The sequence below is a fragment of the Pleurodeles waltl genome, chromosome 8 (genome assembly GCF_031143425.1).
Source record: "Pleurodeles waltl isolate 20211129_DDA chromosome 8, aPleWal1.hap1.20221129, whole genome shotgun sequence".
Taxonomy (NCBI): domain Eukaryota; kingdom Metazoa; phylum Chordata; class Amphibia; order Caudata; family Salamandridae; genus Pleurodeles; species Pleurodeles waltl.
In genome coordinates, this window is record NC_090447.1 from 1,144,841,867 (window position 1) to 1,144,868,195 (window position 26,329).

General features: G+C 42.9%; 1 protein-coding gene across 2 annotated transcripts in view; it reads right to left on the reverse strand.

The window, feature by feature from the left end:
• Window positions 1-26,329, reverse strand: part of FNDC3A (fibronectin type III domain containing 3A) — a 1,418,915-nt gene that overhangs the window by 266,653 nt on the left and 1,125,933 nt on the right. For both annotated transcript variants that reach the window (XM_069205374.1, XM_069205375.1), the window contains 2 exons: window positions 16,653-16,758; window positions 16,391-16,566 (listed from right to left, as the gene is read on the reverse strand). In XM_069205374.1, coding sequence (XP_069061475.1) covers window positions 16,391-16,566; window positions 16,653-16,758 — 282 coding nt within the window. The remainder of the gene's footprint in view (window positions 1-16,390; window positions 16,567-16,652; window positions 16,759-26,329) is intronic.

The window sequence follows — 26,329 nt, forward strand, 5'->3', positions numbered from 1 at the left end:
CATATGGGGATATGAAAGTAAGCATCTTTGAGATCTAAGGCAGTCATGTAATCTTTTTTTTCCAAGTAGGTGAATTACGTCCTGAAGAGTTACCATGTGAAAATGTTCTGACAGAAAATATCGATTTAGAGGTCTGAGATCCAGAATGGGTCTGAGAGTACCATCCTTTTTAGGTATGAGGAAAACTCCTGTTCCCTGCTGCTATTTTGGGACTGTCTCTATTGCTTCTTTTAGTAATGGAGATTGCAATTCTTGCTGTAACAGAATGTTGTGTTCTGGGGACAGTCTGTGAGAGCGAGGGGGAATGTTTGGAGGAGTAGAAATGAGTTCTAGGCAGTAACCATTGCGGATAGTTGAAAGCACCCACTGATCTGTGGTGATGTTTTCCAATTGGTAGTGGAATTGCTGCAGTCTGCCTCCCACAGGAGATGTGTGGGATTGTGGGATGTTGAGGAAGTCATTGTTTTGGTGGAATGGTGACTCTGAGGTTTGAAATTTGACTCTGGCTCTAACGTGTTGACCTCTGTAAGAGCCTCTAAATAATCCTCTTTGATAGTACTGCTGGGTTTGTTTAGACTGAGAGGTGGAAGACTCTGTAGTCTGGGGCTCGAAACCTCTCCTAAACTGCTGTTTACGAAAAGAACCCCGGTAAGGTGTAGTGTATAGGGCTCCCATGGCTTTTGCAGTGTCAGAGTCCTTCCTGAGTTTCTCAATACTTGTGTCAAACTCAGGTCCAAATATATGTTCCCTATCAAAGGGCATGTTGAGCACTGCCTGTTGGATTTCTGGTTTAAACCCGGAAGATCTTAACCATGCATGCCTACGGACTGGTATGCTAGTGTTTATACTTCTAGCTGAGGTATCGGCTGCGTTAGAAGTAAATCTGATTTGATTACTGGTGATTGCTTGTCCCTCCTCAATAATTTGTTGTGCTCTCTTTTGATGCTCTTTTGGTAAATATTGCAAGAATTCTTGCATTTCATCCCAGTGTGCCCTGTTATACCTTGATAACAGGGCTTGGGAATTAGCAATATGCCATTGGTTAGCTGCTTGTGTAGCTACCCTTTTATCAGTTGCATCAAACTTTCTGCTTTCCTTGTCAGGGGGAGGGGTATCCCCTGAAGAGTGGCTATTGTCCCTTTTTCTTGCAGCACGGACTACAATAGAATTTGGTGGTACCTGTTGTGTGATATAAACTGGGTCAGTTGGCGCAGGCTTGTATTTTTTATCTATTTTCAGGGTTAACACCCTAGCCTTAACAGGTTCCTTAGAAATGTCATCGACATGTCTAAGAATACCAGGCAGCATTGGTAAATACTGGTAGCGTGAGTGAGTGGAGGACAATGTGTTAAAAAGAAAATCATCCTACAAAGGCTCATCATTCATCTGAACTCCATGGTATGCAGCGGCTCTAGAAATGACCTGAGTGTAAGCTGGACTATCATCTGGCGGTGAAGGCTTAGATGGATAGAGGTCTGGGTCATTTAGTGGTATAGGATCTGAGTCATATAACTCCCCGGGGTCCTCTGTATCTCCATGTGAATATGTATGAGAATGTGTTTTTTGAAGACAGTGGTGGTGGGGTAGTAGGTGGTGGAGAGAAAGAAAGTTGTGGCAAATCTGTCAAGGTGATGGTTTCTCCTTCCTTTTAAATATCTTTGCTGGTGGTGGAGCAGTGTCAAGAGTCTCTTGAAATGCCAGCTTTCTCTTGGTTTGTGGAGGAGGTGAAGCAATGATTTTCCCCGTCTCCTTATGGATATGTATCCTTCTTTGTTTGGTGTCCATGATTTCAAGGATTGGCTGAATATCAGAGTCCTCAGAATGATATTCTGATGTTTTAACTCCTTTAGAGGACTGTTCATCAATTGTCTTTGAGCTGTGTTTTAATCGTCTCGAAAGTCCTTGTTCCTCTGTATAAAAGGATTTTTTCGGCTCCGAAGTGGTAGCTAATTTTTTCGCTCCTGAAGATACAGCCTGTGAATTCGGCTCCAAAGCCGAACGTCGAATTTTCCACTCCAAAGAGTGTGGACGTCTGCTCGGCTCAGATGTGGAGCTTTTAATACATTTGCTCAACTCCGGTATCAAAAGAGGTGTGGTCTGTTGATGCAGTGATTTGGCCTTTCGGGTGTATCCATTGCTCTCTGGCAGTGGTACACCAAAGGCACTGATAGGTCTCTTGGAAGTGGGCGTAGGGGCAGGTGTACTCACATGCTGCGCCACAGTGATGGGTTTGCTGTTTTCATTCGAGTCTGCTTCAGAGTCAGTGTCCTGAATTGAAACAGCAGTCTGTGCCTGCTCTTCTTCTAAGGTGTTGGTCGACTCTGTATGCTTTGATGCCATCTTGAGTCTTCTTGCTATCCGGTCACGCAGTGTCTTTTTCAACTAGAACGACCAACAAGCTTCACAATCTTCCTCTCGATGTTCGGGAGAGAGACAAAGATAACATACCACGTGTTGATCGGGGTAAGGGAATTTCGCATGGCTTCGAGGACAGAATCGGAATGGAGTCCGATCCATAAGGGTATGGCGTGGTAGGCTGAACAGGCCCGAGTAGGGCGTGAGCGCCGAAAAGGGCGGTTTCTCGTTTCCGACTGTACTATCGGCTGGATTACAGATGGAAACGAGATCGAAACAATACAGACGGTAAAATAAAGTTAGTATAAAGTTTCTGAATTGAGAGTCTCGGAGCGAGAGGAAACACGTCCGAACCCGACAGTGGGAAGAAAACAATTTAACAAAGGAGTTGATACCCATGCGCACTATGACCGAGAGGAGGAGTCACTCAATCCTGTGACTCCAGAAAAATACTTCTTTGAAGAAAAACAACTTGTAACACTCGGGGCCAACACTAGATGGCGGACCTAATGCAGAGCATGTGTATCTGCAGCCACACATGCCATCGAAAAAATATATATGTATGTATATATATATATATATATATATATATATATATGTATATATATATATATATATATATATATCTCAAACTCTCCCATACTTCAACAAAGCCGCCACTCCTCACATAGTGGGGTAGTGGGTGCCCACCTAACATGGGAGTGAACCCCACGGCCACATACACAGCCTCACAAAGATGAACGGTACTCACTGGGCATCATATTACAAAGCGTTGTTCAACCAAGGGTGTAGATGCGTTTCGGCACTAAGCCTATCTCAATGTCAATGACACCAAAAACAAAACTGCCTTTTCAAACCAAAAAACATTACCACGTGATCTCATAATGCATTGACATCAACAACAGACTCACATCCAAAAGTGATTAAAGTGCATAGCGGGTTTAGCCCTAGTGAGTTTGAACAGTGACGAAGAGCTGTGGATCCACATAGGCGGCTAGGATAGAATATGGCTGGGTCCAAACTGGGGTGGCGTGGTGGGCAAAAAAAACAATGGATTAAACCCAAATCTTTGTGACTGGAGGTGAATGTTTGCATTGTTCAGCCTTCTGCCCATCATCTGTTCTTTTAGCTAAAAAGCCCGTAGGAGAGGGTGCGTTGTATTTAAAAAGTGGGGTATTTACCTATAAGCTTTACATATCCTGGTAGCGAAAAACTCAGAAACGTGTTTTTTTATTCCTGTGAGGCCTACCTCTCTCATAGCATAACATTGGGTTACCTTATTACATTTAAAAAGTGGTCACTTTTGATTGAGAGCAAGTAGGAAAGTCATACTTAGTGTCTGAGGAATTATAATTTAAAGTCTTCTTTAAAGGTAAATTTGGCTTTTAAATCACAATTCTGAAAATGTCTCTTTTAGAAAGTTGATAACTTTTGTTTTGGAGCAGGTAGAAATGTCATGTTTGGTGTCAAGGGAATTGTACTTTAATATCCTCTTTACTAGTATAGTCAGATTTTACGTCACAATTCTGAAAATGCCCCTTTTAGAAAGTTTGCATTTTCTTGTTCTAACCATTTAGTGCCTGCAGCCTGTTTCCTAAGTCACATGACTACATGTAGTTGCAGTTGTACTTGGTGTATTCCTCCCAGACAGCCACTCAATAGAGGGACTCCTTTGTGTACTCCTCCCAGATAGCCACTCAATAGAGAGACTGGGTGTCAGCAGGATGGGCCAACCAGGCAGGCCGGATGGGGAGGGGCAGAGCTGTGCACACCCCTACTTGCATTTCAAAGATACTTCCTCAGCTCACAAAGAACTTCACACTAACCCATTGGCCTGCAGAAAGACTGGGACCAGGGCAGCGTGGTAAAATTCTAGACACCACGGGGGGGACTGGGACACACTGGGACACACAATTGTATCTTCACCCAAAACCGCTCTGTTGGGTATCCTTGATGATCCTAGGGGTCTAAAACGCAATCTTATCCTTGTTAGGCTTGGGACACTGATTGCAAAATGCAACATTCCTAAACTTTGAAACGCATCCGGACCCCCTCCGCCACCACTCTGGAAGAATGGAGGGTGAGAATAGATTGCAGCACAAAACTAGAAGAACCCATCTATATGGAGCGAGTGTCTCAAGAAACACGTGGGCTTATTATGGGCTAGATGGATGGGGCCCAGGATAATGTGTATGAAAATGTATATTCAAACATTGTGTAATGTGGAGATGTACTTATTTTCATCCTGTATGAGGGTGTTGGAGATTGTATGTGCTCGTATCCCAAAACTTCAAAAGTGTTGTTCTAAAAAAAATTGATTTCTAAGACCTACTTTTCAGTTCACGTCCAGACCTACAATAGGACTCTCAGAGGACTGCCCTGCTGCCTTTGGCCTGCTGTGTACTTCAGAGGACTGCCCTGCTGCACCAAGAGGACTGCCCTGCTGCACCAAGAGGACTGCCCGTCTACCTGAAGCCTGCCCTGTACTCTGAGGGCTGCCCTGCTGCCTGAGACATGCTTTCCTGCTTGAATTCAAGAGTTCCAGAGTAACTCAAAGGGAAAGTTGGCTGGCCTCCTGATCAGAGTCTCACGGACAGAAAAGGCTCTAACCTTCTTGCATCCAGACCTGGACCCAGTCTGACTGAGTCCTGACTCCCCAAGTGGCACCCCTCCAGTCCTGGACCCATGAAAGTTGAACATAGGGGTAAAGATGTAGAGATAGTAAAAATCTAAAACTTGGGACTTACAGAATTTCTGCCAAAAAGTGCTCTGAGAACCGAGAGGAGACCTGCTCGCCGATTAACCCAAGTTGCATCGCCAGTCGGCCTGATTTTGCACCAACTCCCGCTACGGTCTTCTCAGCAACAGCAAATCCTATTCAGCTGCCCTAAGCACAAGAGTTATTCGGCGTCGAAAGGCCCTTGTTGGCTACATCATGCAGCTTCATCATGAAGGAGATTTTCCACTTCCATAAAAGAGATTAAGGGTCTAATTTAGAGTTTATCGGAGGGGTTAGTATGTCATAACGTTGACTAATATACCACCTGCGGAAATATAAATCCCATATTATATCATGGGATTTATATTTCAGTGGACAGGATATCAGTCACCGTTCTGCCAGAGAAACCCCTTTGCCAAACTCTAAATCAGGCCCTAAGTCTGAATGAAGAAATCTCCCCTGCAACTTTGCTCAGAGGCTCCCTGATAATGACACCTCCTCAATGGACACCACCAGCTGCCTTGCTCCGCTGAACTTTACGTTCCAAGACAATTTTCTTTAAAATGTTTTCAAAGAATGGAGGTAAGCGGAGACCGGGCACAATCTACTTCATTTACCCGACCCACGCTCCATTGTGGTCGACCATAACTTTCGACTTTGCTCCAGTCTTGCAGGACTATATGTCTGCAGTTGGCGCTTTGATCTTTTAGGCAGTATTTTACACTTTAATAACTCTTTCTACTGATTGGAATTTTGTTGTTTTGGTGTCAAATAATTCACTACCATTTACTTATATTTGTAAATTAGTATGGGAGCCGTTTCGTTTTTTTAAAGCTATATGAAGGTGGTCCTGCTCAGTAGCGAGGGAATTTCCATGACCTCGGTTAGGATTAGACGTCGAATGCCAGACACAGACACTTGTCCCGTGAGGGTGGATATCTCTTTCTCGCAGTTGAATGGGGTCATCTTTTTGCTGGCATGAGAAAGATGAAGAGCTTGGCAGGCCCCACGGTGATTAATTTTTACTTCATCCTTTGCTTTGCAATTATGCTATAATATAATCACATATATTTGCTGTGTACATTGCAGTTGAGAATCATTTTGATATACTTTCCTTTCATTGCTGTGACTATTTTTAAATGTGCTTTCAACCTACTAATCTCTTTTTAGAAACCTTGTGGGAAATAATAATAAATGTCTTCTTTGAACTAAGAAGTGTATTCCAGAGATTTTTGTCAGCTCGGTCATTAGTGAAAGCAAAACAAGTGCCCACAGGAAAATTATGATCAGGGGTACCATACTGTATGCTGGATTGAATTGTGTAGTATTTAATACTGCTGTGTAACTAAATGGTGCTTTACAAAAGATAAACACTCTGCTGGACATAAAAGTGACTGGGTCTTTTTAGTTGACTGTTGAGTTCTGAGCATGTGACCCTCACATTACTACCATGAGAAGCCTGTGATTGCTTGCCCTCACTAGCCTCAGAGTCAAGTGACGAAAAGGTATACATCTTTGACGATTGTATAATCATATTTGCCGCAAATCACTTGTTTAAAAAACTGTGACTAAAACATGGGTAATAAAAACCTGCATTTGTCAAAATTTTCTTCTAAGCATACCCATATCATATTGCATACAACCCTAGTCTCAGCACATGTTCTGTGTACTAATTAATAAGTACACCCTGTAACCGATTTCTAAATCATTTATTAATATGTTTACGGTATTTAGACTTAGAATTATCATAGCGTTGTCTACCCTCAATCCCAGCTATGCTGACTAGCATGTAATTTCCCTGGGCTTTCACTTCTTTCCTCAATCCCTGTTCTTTGTAATCAGCAGTCTGTAGGGACATTTTAGGACATGACAAATGACTTTTGTTTAGAGTTAAGGTTTTTGTGCTCTTTTAATGAAACATCTACTACAACACATATCTGAAAATATCACCAGGAACCTTCAAACCATTATCTATTTACAGGCTACATTGTAGATATCAATGAAGCCCCAGATGTTGATTTGCCTCTTTCCTGCAGTTGTTCCTTGGGGCTTCCTCCTGGCTGCAATCATGGGCCTTCATCTGATTTCGTCAGGTACAGGCCTAGCTTTTGCCTGCAGTCACATGCAGCTCTTATTTAAACAAGTGCACTCACCGAATATAAACAAAAGCTCACATTCCTGATGACATTTTATCCAGCTGCCCAGAATCCAGACAGTCTCTTCACAGCTCCTGGAACCAGGGAATGTCACTTGGTGGGCTGGAGGAAGTAAAAGTGCTGGATAGGGCAGAGTGTTGCAGAGTGTACTCTTGGTGCAGGACTCACTCAGATCCTCCCCTTTCTGGTGGCCTTGAGGAACCTGGTCACTGACTGCCAATCAATGCTAACCCCAGCCTGCCTTTTGTTTTCTACCGGACGGCTGGTCATTCACAGCTTGGCTCTCTGCAGCTGGCCAAGTGGCGCTCCTTGTGATCAAATGAAGGTAAGTTTCGAACAGGTGGACCCAACAGTGAAGGGCTCAGAGGAATTTCAGAAAGCATATGCCTCCTCAAGTTCGCCATCTCATCCTCCACCCCATTTAAAGATCTTTTATAGACTCTTGGTGCACATTCAAATAATTCAGTTAAGGGTAACTCAATTATCAAACCACAGATGAACTGAGATAAAAGATTGAGTAAGCAGTCACGCTTAGAACACAAATATCTCTTTATAATCACATGAGTTTGATGTATAGCAAATATTACTGCAGTTGACATGTCGATCAAGATAAAAAATGTGCCAAATTTAAAATATGTCATCACATCAGTGAGCACAACAGATTCATAATAATGTTACCAAGGAAATCTGTTACATGAATACAAATATATAATCAATAATCCTCCTAATCAAGGTGAAATCACAAGGGGTTTAATGGGGAGATTTTTTTAATTTACTTTTTTTTAAAGAAATATAACAAATATATGAAGAACCACTCACTGATTGAAATATCCAAGAATAAGAATAAACAAGTAAACGCCAGATTCCTAGAACCATACAATAATATCAATCAAAAGTTGCATCTTCTTGTGAAATAATGTAATAATCCAGAGGGAGAAAATTATAAATTTATGAAGTTATTACCTCACGTGCAGAAACAGATGCTCATCCACCCACAAGTTTGTCCAGTCTCATCTTTTCAAACTATTAAAGGCGGCATCAAAATGATGCAGTTTGAACTGAAGATTTTATTTTACCGTTATCAGAGGTTTTATTTTACCATTATCAGAGGTAAAAAGATGAATCACCAGGTAACAATCTTATAGTAACTAATAAGTCAGCCCACGCAAACACTGATTAGCATCCACAGTCGATAAGTAACGGAAGACCTCGCTGACTCGTAAATCTACTCTTCAGAAGATTCACTGCAGATTACATACACATTAAATGTGCAAACAAGACCAGCCCTCAAACAAGCTAAACAATTCACTTGACAGACCATGCAAAAACGTCATATATTGATTATCCTTAAAACAGCAAAAGACACAGCCTCTTCAGATACCAGAGGGCTGGCTCTCAACTCATAGTTAAGAGATGCAAAACCACATAATGAATCACAAGTCAGTGGGCAGTGGTCTCATTTCCAAACATAATAAATAACTACTTGCTCAGACTTTCTTTAAATAGACAGTAAACGCTAACTCCATTAACAGCATGTTGTAGCCCAAAATCCCGTCTTTGTTAATAGATGCTAATTAAATTTGCCATGTTCAATAAAGCCCTGAATCCTATGTATAAAGTGTATCAATCCTCTTCAACTGACCCCTAACAGCGGGCCAAGAACAGTCTCTAGTGCCAAAAACTGTAGCTCTTGTCTTAAGATTTCTATCATGAAAACAAATGTTTGACTCATGATGACTGATATATATGCATTAGATTTCCTTAACGTATCATCAACGTTCATGCTCCCACACAGACATTTAAAAAAGACTACAAAAGTCTTCATGAGTAGCCTAGTCTGGGACTGGGAATGTTTTGTTCAAACTTAGGGTGAGTATCTATTTCCCCATTTATTATATAATTACATGAAAAGTAGAAAATACTTTCTTAGTAGTACCCAATAAACTTTCTCATTGATTAAAGTCACTCTGCATTTACAACTATGTTAGTAACTCGCCACAAGGTGGTACTTCCAAAATTACTATCTCAATGAAAATTGGAATACGTCATCTGCAACACATTTTCTCTATAACGGCTTGCAAGAGCACCACTAAGCTACCTTCGAAAATTCACTTTAAACTCTGTCCAGTTTTTAGGTTGAGTCTAACAGACAGCACCAGCTGTCGGCTTGCAAAATATATTCTAAGGTTGCAGTGGCTTAAGAGCTCACCCACTGCTTACTGTTACTGTCATTTGCTTGCTTCTTTCTTATTTGATGACTTGCCTCCCTGTTCTTATGTTTTTCCCTAGCTTGGAGCATAGTCTCTTTACAATCATTTGATTGTCTGTACCCCTCCACTGCTCACATTTATGGAACTAGTCTTTTCGTTTTCATTCAGCATTCGATGAGAGTGCATGTGCTTGCTAGCTCTCTCCCTTCTGTGCTGCTTCATTTCTCAAGTAGCCCCCAGCACTATGTTGCTCTCCATGCCTTCTAGCTTGTCTGTAAATGCAAAGCAATATTTCTGCTAAGGCATGGCTGAAAAGCAGACTTAAAGAGTTCAGGGGTGTGGGATTCTTATAGCCCGACACCCAGGACATTTTGGGGGTTATTACAACTTTGGAGGAGGTGTTAATCTGTCCCAAAAGTGACGGTAAAGTGACGGATATACCACCAGCCGTATTACGAGTCCATTATATCCTATGGAACTCGTAATACGGCTGGTGGTATATCCGTCACATTTGGGACGGATTAACACCTCTTCCAAAGTTGTAATAACCCCCATAGTTTGGTGTCAAGGTCAACAAGTTTTCATGTTTATTTTGCCCTGGGGACAAGTAGGCTATACCCCCTGCAGCACAACTCTTTGACTGTTTACAAAGAAGGAAAGTGTCTCCAGTTGAAGTGATATTTGTGTCCATTGTTAACGTTGTTTGAACTTGTGTTTATGGTTTATTAACCCCTCGGTGTCTTGGACGCAACAGTTGCATCCTGGCCAGCACTGCTCGAGTGCCCAGGACGTAACCATAGCGCTCCCCCTCATAAGCCTCCCATCCACCCATCCCCAGGGCAGGGATGGAAGGGGAATCACTTTGGGGGCAGATCGGCCTATTTTAATTAGGCCAATCTGACCCCAAGGGGGGCAGAAACCACTAGGTACCAGGGATTTGTTTTTTTTACAGCTGGGGAGCGACCCCTCAGGCAAGGGTCGCTCCCCTGGGGGGCAAATTTATTTTAGGACATTTCTGCTGCCCCCTGGGGGAAGAGCAGCCTATTTCTATTAGGCTGATCTACCCCAGGGCGGGGGGGGGGCTGAAACCACTTATGCACCAGGGATTGGTGTGTGTGTATGTTTTGTTTGAGGAGGGCAGCCCCTTGGGCAAGGGTAGCTCTCCATGGGGGCACATTACTGTTGCCCATGGGGCAGATACCCCACCAGAGACCAGGGAAGATTTTATTTTTTTTCAAAAAGAAGGTTGGGGTATGGCCATGCTTTGGGTGGGGGTGGTGTTTGGGGCAGAAAGCCTACTAGATGCCAGGGAATAAAAAAAATTTAAACAAAAAGGTGTGTGTGGGGGGGGGGGGGGGGTGGCTACCAAACAGTATGGGCATGGCTATGTCCCCACCCCAACTGAAAGGGGTAACAGTCTTAAAGCTCTCCTCTCGCACACTAAAACATCTTATCCCACAGCAAGCAGGAGGACATTTGATTATTTTGGGTTTTGGTTTTACATTTGGGACATGAGAGCTTGTCTAACTCTTAAAATCTTCCCACTTGGAATGGTGAAGGCTGCACTTTTTGGACTTTGGGATTCTGTTGTGTAGAAAAGTCTACAATACCTAGAAACATCTGAAAACTAAACATCTGGGTGAGTCCAGCACCACTTTCTTAGCCACAATGCCCTGCAAACCTCCAACTTTGCTTGAAATCACACATTTTTCCAACATTTTTGTGATGCAACCTTCCGGAATCTGCAGGAATCCACAAAATTCCTACCACCCAGCATTGTCCCATGTAGACCGAACAAAATTCTGCCCCATTTGTCAGCCTAAAAACTTTTTTTTTTCCAAATTGCCCTTTTGGACCCGCTTTGGTTCCCCCTCATTTTCAACGCATTTTTGGCTCTTTCCTGTCACAGGCACTTGGCCTACCTACACAAGTGAGGTATGATTTTTATTGGGAGACTGAGGGGAACGTTGGGTGGTAGGAAATTTGTGCCGGTTTGGTGACCCCACACAGAAATGTGGGAAAAATTAGATATTTTTTGTAGCTAAATTTGAAGTTTGCCGAGGATTCTAGGTAAGAAGACACTGGGGGTTCCACACAATTCACACCTCCCTGATCTCCCTCGGGTATCTAGTTTTCAGAAATGTCTGGGCTTGGTAGGTTTCCCTAGATGGCTGCTGAGCCCAGGACCAAAAATGCAGGTCCCCCCACCCCCTTCAGCCCCCCCCAAAACAGGTCATTTTGTATTTGATAATTCTGATGTGTCCACATAGTGTTTTTGAGCATTTCCTGTCCCGGGCACTAGGCCTACCCACACAAGAGAGGTACCATTTTTATCGGAAGACCTAGGGAACGCTGGGTGAAAGGAATCTTGAGACTCCCCTCAGATTCCAGAATTTTGCAGCACTGTAATGTGAGGAAAAGGTGTTTTTTTTGCCAAATGTTGAGGTTGGCTAAGGATTCTGGGTAACAGAACCTGGTGAGAGCGCCACAAGTTATCCCATCCTGGGTTCCCCTAGGTGTCTAGTTTTCAAAAATTTCCAGGTTTGCTACGTTTTCCTAGGTGCCAGCTGAGCTAGAGACCAAAATCCACAGCTAGGCACTTTACAAAAAACACGTCAGTTGTCAATGTAAAAATATGATGTGTCCACGTTGTGTTTTGGGGCATTCCCTGTTGTCGGTACTAGGCCTACCCACACAAGTAAGGTACCATTTTCATCGGGAGACATGGGGGAATGCTGGGTGGAAGGAAATTTGTGGCTCCTCTCAGATTCCAGAACTTTCTATCACCAAAATTTGAGGGAAAATAGTTTTTTTGCCAAATATTGAGGTTTGCAAATGATTCTGGGTAATAGAACCTGGTGAAAGTCCCACAAGTCACCCCATCCTGGATTCCCCTGGGTGTCTAGTTTCCCTACGTGCCAGCTGAGTTAGAGGCCAAAATCCACAGCTAGGCACTTTCCAAAAAACATGCCAAATTGCAATGCAAAAATGTGATGAGTCCATGTTGTGTTTCCTGTTGCGGGCATTAGGCCTACACACACAAATGAGGTACAATTTTTATCGGGAGACTTGGGGGAACATAGAATATAAGATCAAGTGTTAATGTCTCTTGTCATTCTCTAAATTTTTACCTTCCAAATGTAAGACGTGTGTAAAAAAGACAACTATTTGAGAAATGCCCTATAATTCACATGCTAGTATGGGGACCCCAGAATTCAGAAATGTGCAAATAACCACTGCTTCTCAACACCTTATCTTGTGCCCATTTTGGAAATACAAAGCTTTCCTTGATACCTATTTTTCACTCTTTATATTTCTCCAAATGAATTGTTGTATACCCAGTATACAAAGAAACCCATTGCAAGGTACAGCTCATTTATTGGCTCTGGGTACCCAGGGTTTTTGATGAACCTACAAGCCCTATATATCCCCGCAACCAGAAGAGTCCAGCAGACCTAACGGTATATTGCTTTAAAAAATCTGCCATAGCTGGAAAAAGTTGTAAAAGAAAACGTGGACAGAAATTGCTCTTTTTTTCATCACAATTTCCTTTCCTTTTTTTTTTTTTTTTACATTTTAGTTGTTACTTTCCGTAGGAAAACCCTGAAGAATTTACACAAATGACCCCTTGCTGAATCCAGAATGTTGCCTTCTTTGCAGAAATCTTTAGCTGTCCGGGATCCAGCATTGCTTTCATACCCATTTCTGGCACTAACTGAAAGGAAGCTGAAAGCACAAAAAATAGTAAAAATGGGGCATGTCCCAATAAAATGCCACAATTGTGCTGAAAAATTTGTTATTTTTATTCAAGTCTGCCTGTTCCTGAATGCTGGGAAGATGGTGATTTTAGCATTGCAAACCATTTGTTGATGCCATTTTCAGGGAAAAACACAAGCTTTCTTCTGCAGCCCTTCTTTCCCCATAAAAAAAAAAAAAAAGAAATTGTCACTGTATTTTTTGGCTAATTTCTTGGTCTCCTCCAGAGGAACCCACAAACTCCGGGTACCTTTAGAAACCCTAGGATTGGAAAAAAAAGGACGTAAATTTGGCCTGGGTAGCTTGTGTGGACAAAAAGGTATGAGGGCCTAAGCGCGAACTGCCCCAAATAGCCAAAAAAATGACTGACACCTGAGGGGGGTAAAGCCTGGCAGTGAAGGGGTTAATGGAAAGCCTTTTATTATTAGGGTGAGTGCTCTAAATAAGCGTTCTAAGGTCACAAAGCACTACTGACAGCGGTTCTAATAAAAAAGTGTGTACATACACGTTTGAAATGCTTAACAATATGAGGTTACGTAAAATACTCTTAGAATGCTCTCTGGTTAGATGCAAATGTTTGCAGAAGCCTGTAAGCAAGACTGATGGTTCTTTGCTTTCAAAATAAAATGTTCAGAAAAAAAATGCAAGTAGGAAAAAATGTTTTTGCAAAATGAGTGTGACATTTTGGATACTATTTCTTTGAAGCATTATTTAGTAAAATGTGTTGATGAATGCTAGTATTTTCAAAAACATATTCATAAAGGAAAATCAGTGTAACCATGTTTAACAAGATTATGGGAAACAAGAAAATAAACAAACACTGGCCAAACCAAGCGATCTGACATTGGTGTCAGTCTTTTGATTTTGTCAATGCATGTCTTGTTTTGACATGGCTTTTGTAGCACTTTATTGTTGTGGGAGCTGCCAGGCCCTCGCCATTGTAACAAACATTGGCAAAGTGCAAAAAAAATTATTCTTTGGTCTCAAAAAGCACACATTGCCACAGTAGTTACTAGCACTGAACAACTCTACTTTGTGTGCCAATATGCTCCTTGTGGAAGAGCAGCATGCTATCACTCACAGTAAAGCCAGCCAATAGATGGATAGTGAAAGAAATAAAATGTTAATAAAAACAAAATGTCTTGTTTAACGCCAGACCTAAATAGGGGCCCAATTCTTAAAGGAAGTCACAAAATAGCAACCATTGTGTCTCTGCATTAGTGGCTTTCATGAATTCACAAGAATTCACAGTAGAAGACCAGGAAATCGTACTTCTCAAACTGTATTTATCACAAGAAAATAGGCATGTGTAGATTTGCTCATGCGAAAAGTTAATGTGTGTTTACAAGTTTACTTTCACCCAATCACATTTTCCCAACCCTGGAAGAACGTCTACTTCTGCCTTTGTCAGGAGTAAATTTCCAACCTTTCTCAGGATGGGAAAAGATTAGAGAAGAGCTTGTGAAAAGCCTTAAAACATGTATGTTAGTAGGTTTGCATATACCCAAAGACATCCCAGCACTGGAACAACTGCTTAATACTTCCTCCAGCCCCAGTAGGTAGATCTGCAGGAAGGTGGCAAAATAAGGAAATTGCTATAGTAGGGCTTGAAATTGCTAATTTTCAAGCCATACTATAGTATTAGTTCTGGCATAATCAGAGAGGTTATTATCAGAGCTTACATAATGAGATCGCTGCCATACTTTGTTCCTGCACTACATGGCACCAAAGGGACAAGTACATTTTTTTTTTTTTACAGGACAAGTAGATATTTGAAGCAACCTGTCCTATGGACAAGTAGATATTTTGTGAAATTCCACACCCCTGAAGGTTGTTTAAGTTATCATAAAATATGTGTTTGCCTTTTCTCCCTTATTTATTTTTTATTTTTTGCTTTTTTAAGCAATGCTTTACAGACAAACATTGTCAAAGCAAACAACTCTGCACTCTCATCATAAAGGCGAAACATACTGGCTTGCCAATGTTTGCTCTTAAAGGTACTTTGTAACTGCACTTTAAAATGCACTATTTTTTCACTAATTTCCTGCACATTTCCATTAAGTCATTAGGATCCACATATCGACTCTAAAACTGATTTTCAAATCGTATAAAAGTCTGACCAATGCTACTGATCCAAAATGCTATAATAAATACCATATGCCACAAAATATGTCATCCCCACCTCCCATAGGCAGTACTGGAAAAGAGTGTTGATCAATGTGAATCTCTAGGTACATTAATTAATCAAAAAGTGACACACCTTCCTATGGGGGCTAGGCTACTTGTTTGTCTCTGTCTGACCCTACACCAAACAACAGATTCACTGCTTATATTCAAAGGAAAGGATGTAGCCCAACTGGTGTATAGAGACTTTTATTACACTGATGGAACTCTAGGTGCTCTCAAAATTCTTACCAGTGTCGGAGCCAAATGAAGTAGCTCAATTGGTTGGGTGAGCTCATTTATAAAGGACACACTTTGAGGAGTTGCTTAAGAAAATTAGATGGCTGTATAGCAGATGCCACAGCAACTACCATCTACAATTATAATCTGCAAGAGGGTTCAATACTGGAAAGTAAACCAGCAACCTCAACGTCTACCTGCCCTCAATGTTATATCTGACTAAGAGGAACACATACCTTAAAACACCTTTGCAGAATTTCTCTGCTAAGCACGAACAAAGGCAATGAGGGACTATGGAGTGTTCTTGTGAAAATTACAAAGGGAATTACAAGTACGCCCAAGATTAACTCAGTTTCCAAAACATTACGATTATGACAAAAACCGTGACGTCAGTGCAACCACTGTCGGTAGAACATACATTCAGTGACTCTAGAAATTTGACTAAATGAAAACATCCTGAAAGAAAGATAACAAACAATTAGTGAAGCAGCTTTTGAAAGAAAAGAACATTTGCAGTAGTCCAGTTCTGGCTATGGTTAACCGCCACTGATAAGGGCTTCAGTACTAGCGTTTGACTGTAGGGGCTTGAATGAAGTCAATGATGCGCTGTGAGATGGACTTTCACCTCATTTCGCACTCATTGTCATAAATCTCCATTTGCATCATGCGATTGGAGGCATTTCGGTGTTTTTTCATTTGTAGAAACAACATTTCTAACAAGATTAGTCGAATAATCCCTTACATACAAATGCAATTTTAAAATGAGACATTATTCAACTGAGGATTCTTACCCCTGCTTTGTTAGCCGCTCGGACTCTAAAACTGTAGCTCTTTCCTGGAAGAAGACCAGCCACTGTGCACTCTACGTCAGTACCCTGGTATACCTCTTTATTCAGGTTTGTCTCCAGAGAACACATTTCAAGACTGTAGCAAGTAACTGGTGATCCACCATCTGTCGCTGGAGGAGCTGAATAATGACCAGAAAATGTCACATTATATCAAAGTAAACTGAACATACTTATTTTCTGTTTAAAACACAGAACTAGTCATTACCCCAACGTAACTGAATTTCTCTTGCTCTTGGTCGGCCTTGAAGTCTTGGAGGTTGGCACTGACCGGGAACCACTGCTGGAGTCTGCACTAGTAAAGACTCCGATACCTGTGAACCAAAAGCAGCTGTTGACAAATCCAGTATATGTGCTCATAAACAGATGCAGAAAATATATTTTTGCTAATCGATACTTCTAAATGCAGATTCTTTACCTTAAAAATATTCAGACTTCAGACTGGATCAGAAGGTTTTCACAGCAATGCTCTCACATGCCACTAGGCGGCGCCATGCAGTTCTATTTTGCCCACAAGTGATGAAGCAGAGCTGCATATAAGCACAACCCCTGCATATTGAAGTCGGTTCCTTTACTTCCACATTTTCATGCCTTTGTACTCTCCACTTCATTTTCCTTGGTTAACCAATTCCATCTAAAATACTTTTCCAGTACGCAAAGGGACAACATCTACTCCAAACACTACAGTCAGAAACAGGTGCCAGTGATAGACCCGCACAAGGTGTACCTATGGTATTTGGGTTTGGACCCCGAGAATTTGGAAGAATGTGCACATGTGTGTGTGAAGTCAAACTAGGACCATTAAGTGAAGCAGAATGTTACAGAACACCAAAAGAAATCACAGACCTTGCGTTAAGACCTGCTTCAATTGATGGTGCACACTCGTTCCCGCTCTCAAGGCTGCTCCCACAACAGGTCCTCTTTGCGACCAAAGTGGTCCGCAAAGTCCAAATCTAAGAAGAAATGGAAGAAGTCAAAGAAGGAAGAAGGACTTGATCCCACCGCATCAAGGTGCCAATAGATCTTGCTCTCAATCATGAAGATGATTCCATAACTGGTCCTGTTGTGCCTGACTTTCCTGGGCAATCTGCAACACTGCAGCTGGTCAAGGCCTTGAAGGAGACCATGCAGTATTTTTTGGCACTCTTCAAGTTCCTTCTGGCATGTCTTTGTACCAGTAGGATCCGGGTCTCCAGACAATGAAGTTAATGAAGATGCATTCCGTGTCCCTCAAACCCTCCTAACTAACTCCAGTGCTGACTTCCACTCCAGCTTCAAGATCTGCACTGGTCACTTCTCTACTAATCTCAGTTCCGTCTGAGCTGATGCTGGATGTCGAGCCCCTGATCACTCAGGTGTCCGACTTCAAGCAGAATCCACTTCGACCCAGACCAAGATTGTGTCTTGCCTCCACTCCACTCCAGCACACCCAGCCTCCATACTAGTGATCAGATATGTGGTTGAGGTGCTGGAGGTACAGCTACGTTCAGCTTAAGTCAATACAAATGTTCTTAACGAAGGTTTTGCACCCTGGGTGAGCCTCATCTGAGCCCCTACTTCCATTTAATGAAGAGCTGACTGACACTCTTATGGGCACCTGAGCGAAGCCTTGCTCTTGCCTACCAGTGAACAAGCAAGTGGCCAGGCGCCATACACCGGAAACAGGTGACCCTGACTTTGCTACACAGCACCAAACTCTTGAAAGTTTGCTGGCCCAAGCTTCCACCAGCAAAGTCAATTCTAATGCATTCCCAAAAACCCCTCAAGACAAGGAATCCAAATGGAAAGAGGGGTTCAGAAAGTAATGTTCTCCTTGCCAGCTTGGCGTTGAGATCAGTCAATGCAGTCTGCCTGTTAGGCCGTGGTAAGTAAGCCCTCTGGGACATGGTCAGTGAAATCTTGCCATTGGTTCCGAAGGATCTTCAGGCCTCTTGAGCTAAAACTCTGCAGGGCCGCCATGATGAAGTAAAATATGTTTTTAGGGGTGGCCTGGATACTGACAACAGCTTGGGGCATGCGGTGGGCATAGTGTGGTGCTCCACTGCCATGCATGGATGGGATTCACTGGCTTTTATGAGAATGTGGAGGCATCCCTGATGGTAATGCATCTTAATGGGTCCCACTTATTTGGTGAAAAAGCTAATTTTGCCCTTAAACACTTTCAAGAAAGTAGAGCAATGCACTTACCTTGGGCCTTTCCACCCTTGCCCAGGAACAGTTTTCACAGAAGTTCTGACACTTTCTAGACTACTCCAGAGGGCTGTTATATATGTACTGCAAGACCCTGTCACCAACTCAGCAGTGATCAAGGAGGGACAGGGGTCAAGGAGGCATGGTGCAGGTCTCCAGGGACACAGTTCCACACAGCCCCCAAGCCACTTTAGTTTGCTCTTAGATGTGCACAGTCATGATGTGGGAGGCAAGATCAGGCATTTTCTTCAATTTATGCAAAGCCATCAAATCTGACAGATGGGTTCTCCAGATTGTCCAGAAGGGCTATGTTCTACTATTGCTTTTCTACCCATCTCAACTTCCTCCCGCATCAGAGCTGCTTTCAGAGAAGCATCTCTCCATCTTGCTACAACTAGTGCAAACTCTACTAGTCAAAGGGGCCATCGAGACAGTGCCAACCTTGGAGGTAGGAACAGGATGTTAAGCCAGCTATTTCCATGTGTCAAAGAAGGATGAATGCCTTCATTTTATTTTAGACCACGCCCCCAGAATGCCTTCCAACTGATGGACAAATTCAAAATAGTCACTGCCACAGATCCTGGAGACTGGATGGTTGCCATGGACCTGCAGGACGTGCCCTTTCATCTGCCCATCTCGCAGTCATACACACATTACTTGTAGTTCAAGGTCAGCCACGAGCATTTTCAGTTTGTTTTACTCCCCTTTGGCCTTTGCCCCTCTGGTGTAGACCAAAGTGATTGTGGTGGTTGCCACACATCTTTGGAGGTTGGAGAACCCAGTTTTCCTCAACTCAATGACTGTCTGTTGAAGGCGGGCTCACCAGAAGGCCTTCCTGGTTTCCTGGTTCATGGAAACGGCTAAGTGAATGACATGAACTCCTTTAAAGAAAATGGCTAATATACGAGTCCTCTTTTCATGAGTTGCCAGGGGGCTGGATTTCTTCGGGATTCAGGTCATATACAACAGGAAAACCTTTTCTCCCAGTGTGAATAACAGGAAGGCTAATACTGAATACAGGTTTGAATATTTGACACCAGTTGTTCGTCAACTGAGGTAGGCTTTGATCATTAATCTACTAGGTAAACCACTCATAGACTAGGCATTTCTATTTTGGTCCTGGCGAACTACCATTGATTCTGTAAATAATCTGCGAAAATAGTCAAGAAACATCTTCCTTTTGGTCTCCGGGAAAATTATATTCTGAGGGCTCCTCACTGGTTTATTCTTATCAAAGGCTTATTTAGTATAAAGACTTTGGGAGCCATTAATTAATTATAATATTTTTCACCTTTTTGGCCAATCTACCCATTACAGACTCCTCTCCTCACAAAACACCAAAAACACTGAGGTTTTGCGTCTGGCGATCCAGACTTAAAGGCTAATAAAGTCATTATCACAAAAGAGCCCCCTTGTGGGTCCTGTTGGCCATGCAGCACCAGCCCGATGAGGAGCACAGCCCGATGATGAAGGATGCCACCATTTGGTGGGTGAGAGCAAAAAGGATGCATTTGATTACCTCAATTAGCCCAATGTCGTCATAGTGGACCATCATGACAGAATTGCACACTTTCTTCTGAACTCATACTACTAAGGAGGATGAGTGCTGGACTAAAACTACTCTCTTCCCCCACATTCTGAGTCGTAGACCACAACCAGAGAGCGGCAAACCTCCTGATGCTGCTGGGGTTCTCAGTCAATGAGCTGAAGTCACACTTGACTCCTTCTCAGAGGATTCCTTTTATACAAACTTTACTAGACATGGTGCAATTCAGGACCTTTCCTCCATCCCATATGACCCTGATGTTTCAGCCTCGGTCCTGGATCTTGGTGAAAGCAGTTCTAAGGCTTCATCCTGAATGGTCACTGCACCAGTGGCATATGGAAGGCTCTACAGTGGGATTTGAATTCTCAGTGTGCTCAACACTAAGGAAACCTGTTGGATGTCATCTAGGTCTCAGGGTAGACTGCACATAATCTGCAAGTAATGGCTGCTAGACCTCAACATAGCCGGCAGGGGATCCCTCTCCCTTCCCCGCATAGACCAGCTGGTGGTGACCGATGTCAGCTGGGAATGGAGACCAGAGGACCCCTGTCTATGGCAGAAACCCGGGTCCACATAAATCAATTGTGGGCCATCAGCTTCGCGTTGAAGGCCTTCCTGCCATCCATCACGGGAAAGTTGGAGCAGTTTCTCAGTGAAACATCACCACCATCTGGTACTGACACAATGGCCAATGTGGGGTCCCAGGTGCTGTGCCAAAAGGTACAGCCCCTCTAGAGTTGGCTGGAGCGTCTGGGAATTTCTTGATCATGAACCATCTGGCAGGATCTTTAAATATCAGGGAGGATGAGCTCAGCTGCGGACGCCTGGTGGATCACAAATGGTGGCACAGGACGTCTTCTGATAGTGGGGAGAGTGCTGGTTGAATCTTTTCAACACTGGCGAGAACCCACAGCGTCAAGACTTCTGCGGTCTGGAATTCTCAAGACGCTCTCTCTGGGAGATGTTTCAGGATAGCGAGAACAGGGACATCTGTATGCCTTTGAACCACTGCCCCCACCTGCCCTCAGTTCTGTAGATCAGGAACGAAATTGCCTAAGGCATCCTAATGATTCCGTATTGGCCCAGAAGTGTGGTATCCAGAGCTTCTAGACATGAGCATTTGCCTTCTGATCAGTCTAGTACTGTGGGAGGATATCCAGTTGCAGCTGAAGGGCAGGCTTCTGTACCCAAACCTTTGTAACCTAAACCTCCATCCATTGAGACTGAGTGGCAGCAGTTGAACATGTTTGTTCTGCTACCTGCGTTTGTGGATGTCATTTTCACATCCAGTTGTCCTTCTACAAAATCTATCTATGTCAGGTGCTAGGACAAATTTGTGGCCAGGTGCAGAGTCCGCAACGCAGGCCTCTTACAAGCCAAACTGTCGCAAGTATTTCTGTTTTGTTTTGTCCCAGGCCCAACAAAGTCTTGCAGTGGGCATTATTAAAGGTAATTTGTTGGTCCTTTCAGCCTTCTTGCGTTTTTTTCGACCAGATGTCCTTGTTTAAAAACACCTGTTGTGATGAGTTTTATATATTTTTTTTTTTTACACACATTCCCCCCAAGCTGTTTGTGATGCCACAGTTAGATCCTAGTTAGGTACCGACTTTCCTTAGTGAACCCCCTTTGAACCCATGCACAGCTGCGTGCTGCATCTTCTCACTCTGTAAAATGGTTTTCTCATTACAATTACTTCTGCTCATTGCATGTGTGAGCTCCAGGCTCTATCGATACAGCCACACTATACCACTCTTTCAGCAGACAAACTGGTTTAGAGGACCAGCGATAAGCTTTTTGCTGAAAGTCGTAACTAGGTTTCGTGTTGGGCAATCCATCACTGAGCCATCATTCTTAGCGGAACCTCACCCCTTGAAAGAGTAAGAGGGACTACATCGACTGGATCCCAAAAGAGCTTTAAGATATCATATTGATCGCACTAAAGGTCGTCAGGTTGATGATCGGCTCTTTGTGGGATTCAGTGGGATAAAGAAAGGCAAGGCAGTGCAGAAGAGGATCTTATCCAAGTGAATAATCCTTTGCATCAAAAGCTGTTTTGTGCTGGCCAAGAAGTAGCCCCTGAGGGACTGAGTGTTTATTTCAGCAGAGTCAAGGCTACTACTGCTGAGCTAGTATGCGGAGTGCATTTCCTAGATATTTGTCAAACTGCTACTTGGACATCAGTACATACATTTACAAACCACTACTGCCTTGACAGCAAGGTCCAACGGGAAATACATTTTGTCCGTTCAGTTCTACAAGACCTTATGGGCTAACCCATTTCTCAGACCCGCTAATGGGGGAGGTACTCTTTGGTATCTATTCCGAAAGTGAGGAATCTGCTGTTAGACATATACATCAAAAGAACAAGCTTCATACCTTCACCAAAACACTCTCCCTGGAAGATACTCCATCTACCCACAGATTTTCCACAGTTCTCCCTCCTCCCTTTTGTGTGGAATCTTCCCAACTAAGAACGTCCCAAATTAGAGATCTAAAGACAATGGTTCCTCCAATTGGCAGTGCTCCAAGAGTCCGAGAGTGCGGAAAGAATCATGCAAGAAACTGACTTGATGAGCAGGGGTGATGCTTATTCGAGGTGCAGTAACATTGCTGTGAAAACTTCCGGATCCACACTGGCACCTGGGGAATACTCTAAAGGTGAGGAATATGCTGTTAGATAAACAGAAAGAGCATTAGTGGAGGCAAATAACTTGCTTGATATGACCAGCATACAGATGAAACCTGCTACTCCTGCTATAGCAGCTTCAGGAAGGTAAAGTATAGCTAGGTGCAGGGCTACTGTCAAAGAAATTGTTCATCTCTAATTACCACAGTAGCATTAACATGTTCTAGGTAAAGTTCCTGACATGCAAACAATTACTCATTTCTAACAACGGAAAAAGATAATTAACAGAAACAATTATAGAGTACACCCAATGTAAAACACTTGATTCAGGATACGACCTACAACACTCTTCTTAGTACGATCTACAGCACTCTTCTTAAACAAATAATGCATACATTATGGAAAATATTACCAATAAGAAATTCTGGGCTGTGAATTAGCAAATCAGAAAACTACCACCTGACCCACAGGTCAAGTAATTTGATGTCAAATTAGACTCAGGGCTTCTCTACTAAACTTCATAAATTACTTGTTCAAATGATCGCAGCACCTATTAGCAAGTTCTGTTGTCCTAGTTAACAAACACAGAGCAATGTACTAGAGATGTTGCTTGGGTTGTCAATCACAAAGTCCAATTCCCACCCCAGTGATAAATCTGATGAGCTGGTAGACAATCTCAGTACTTAAATGTTTTTAGCACCAAGGAATGCTTGCCGATTGTTCAGACCACTGACGCTAGGGAGAAAACAGAATTTGGAACCAAAATGGGTCTGCAACAGTTTATGGTCATGGCTCCCACCACTTTTCAGATGTTAATGAACTGCAACCTACCTGGATTAGACTCGTTCTCTGTTGTTAAGACAAAGGGCATATCGTCTTCAGCTCAAGTAGATGAACAAGCTGGGAAAAAGTATGTTGGCATTGGAGAGAACTAAGTTCACAACCAACGCAGGCAAAGTCTGATGATGTATCTTAGGCAACAGATGGATGGAGTATATATCCAGCCCTGGAGGCTGGCGTCCAGGCTGTGGTGACAAGCGATAGCCTTTGTAGAGATCTATAACATGTTAGGTGCTCTGCCTTTGTTCCCAAGAAACAGTCAAAATAGCTCACTTTTAATGGTGAATTTTAAGAGGTCTTTGGCATGCTAAAGAAGGCTCTCAGCAGTATGTAGCTGATCTTTTATAATACATAGTAAAAGAAAGGCTCACAACTTAACAACATGTGAAAAAGGTGTTCTTATCAGCAGTTATCTGCACAAAGAATAAAACTGGGCAACAAAAGAGGATAATGCTAAAATGATTGTCAAGAAGATCATGTCTCCATGTACAGGCTGAGTTATGGCTGGTGCTTGATTGAGCTGATCATAGTTCTGGGTTTCAGGCCATTTTTATTGTAACCCACTAGGGGAGCCCTTCTGGTCTTTCTGAGGAATGTCAGAGATAAAAAAAAGGCGGCCAAGAGCATGGCCACTATGTCTCATCTGAAATAAAAGGATGTGCTTTGTGCCCATCGTATATATTCTGCCTGTAGCTCTGGCAAGTACACAAACATACATGGAACAGATATGTTTTTAACAATTACGGCTAAACACCATATACTTGCACCAATTACAATTAGACAGGAAGAACATTACTTGTGTAAGGGCTAAGGGTTCTCAACACTCGCACACATGACTGAGCGTTCTTGAAATATGAGCTCTCATGAAGAGCGAGTAAACTCCATCTGGGAAAACATATGGGAGCATGAGGAAAGAAATGTTGTGACCTGCTTAAAATTAACTTGCTAAGGCAGTGGTTCCCAACCTTTTGACTTCTGTGGACCCCCACTTTATCATTACTGGAGCCCAGGGACCCCCACTGAATCATTATTGGAATCCGTGGACCGCATCTGTTAATATTATGTCATTTTCTATGCAGTAGCAGACCCCCTGAGGAGGCTTCGCTGACCCCCTGGGGTCGCCGAACCACAGGCTGGGAACCACTGTGCTAAGGGACATAGTCTGAGCAGGGATCTAAAATGAGGTACCTCTGTTGAGCTTTGGGCTCCTGGGATTGCTCTCCCCTGCTGTTGTCAGAAAAGGAAACTGGCTAAAATAATGACAACCTAAAGGTGAGTGATGTTCAGGTAATGGCTCATGATTTAGACTCCTGAGTATTCTTGTGGAAGTTGAGCACTTTCTAACTCCACAGAGTGATCCAAGATGGCTGCTGTAGACTCCACTGATAGGTGAGCCTTATCCCGGGGGTTGTGAAATCCATAGCTGAAAGTGGGGCAGCAAAGGTGAAAACAGTGACAGAATCGCAGAAGCTACTTGAAAGAACATGAAGCAGAGAGGCAGTCAGGGTAGCCCATGACAGTGGTGCATGGGAAGCCCAACTGTCACCCAGGCCCCAGCAGCAGTGCAAAGTTGTGAGCTCTGCAGTGGCCTCTCAACTATAAACCAGTTTGAGACACCACTGCTGACTCATCACAAACTTGCACCAGAAACCAAATAGAAGACAACAGTGATAATTATTAATATTGGAGTGCTGTGACTAATAATAGTAGGTGAGGCCTCCGTAGGTGCAGTGTGTCTGGGGAGTACTGTGGACCATAAGAAAGAGATTACTCATCCCTGGTCAACAAATCAAACTATGCTTAGGTCTAACCTCGGACACATAAGGTTGAGGTATGAGAGGGGTATAAAACCATCAAACTGAATATTACAAATAACTAGCCAGCAAAGGCAATCATCCACATTTGTTGTTGCCGACAATGACCCAGACTCTGCCACCTGCTCTGTATGGCTAGAAGGCCCATGACTGCATTAGTATTTGCTTATTTATAGTTTTTCTTTTATTTTTTATGTATGTTCCTTTTACCAAATGTTTTGTTTAGAAAGTTCAAAACCTTGTTTTTTCATATACTACAAGCTGCAGGATACTAAAGACATCACTGGAAGAAAAATGCAGGTGGACGGCCATTGTTTTATTGAAAGACAAACCACAAACATCAATGAAGACGATCCTCCCCTCTAAAAGTTTCCTCTGTGAAATAAGACCACACCGGATGTTGTGGCATGACTGTGAGGAGCAAGGGAAAACCTCAAGAACATTTGAGCGATAACCACTCACTTTTGATGTGTTGCCCTACATTCGCTTTCTCTCCTATAACCTGCTCTGCCATGGTTTCCACTATTGTTTTGTTTTGATGTTCTTCCCCTTGATTCTTGTGGCTCGCCATATATTCCCATGGACAGTATGTCCCCCTTTCTTGCTTGGCTTGAATGTCTACACATATGCAGGACGGTGAGCACGAGTGCCCCCTTCTCTACAGCTCCACATTAGGATAGAACCTGCCCAGATACAGAGTTTTTCAGTTATGGTGCTCAGAAGTGGAGTATCTAACACTGAATAGAGAGGTAGTCAGGTTTTATACAAACTGACTCTAGTGCTGGAGACAATATGTGTCTGACCAAGTGTTTGGGAGGATGAACAAAGGACTTACATTCATGCAGTAGATAAGACATTATAAAAGATGG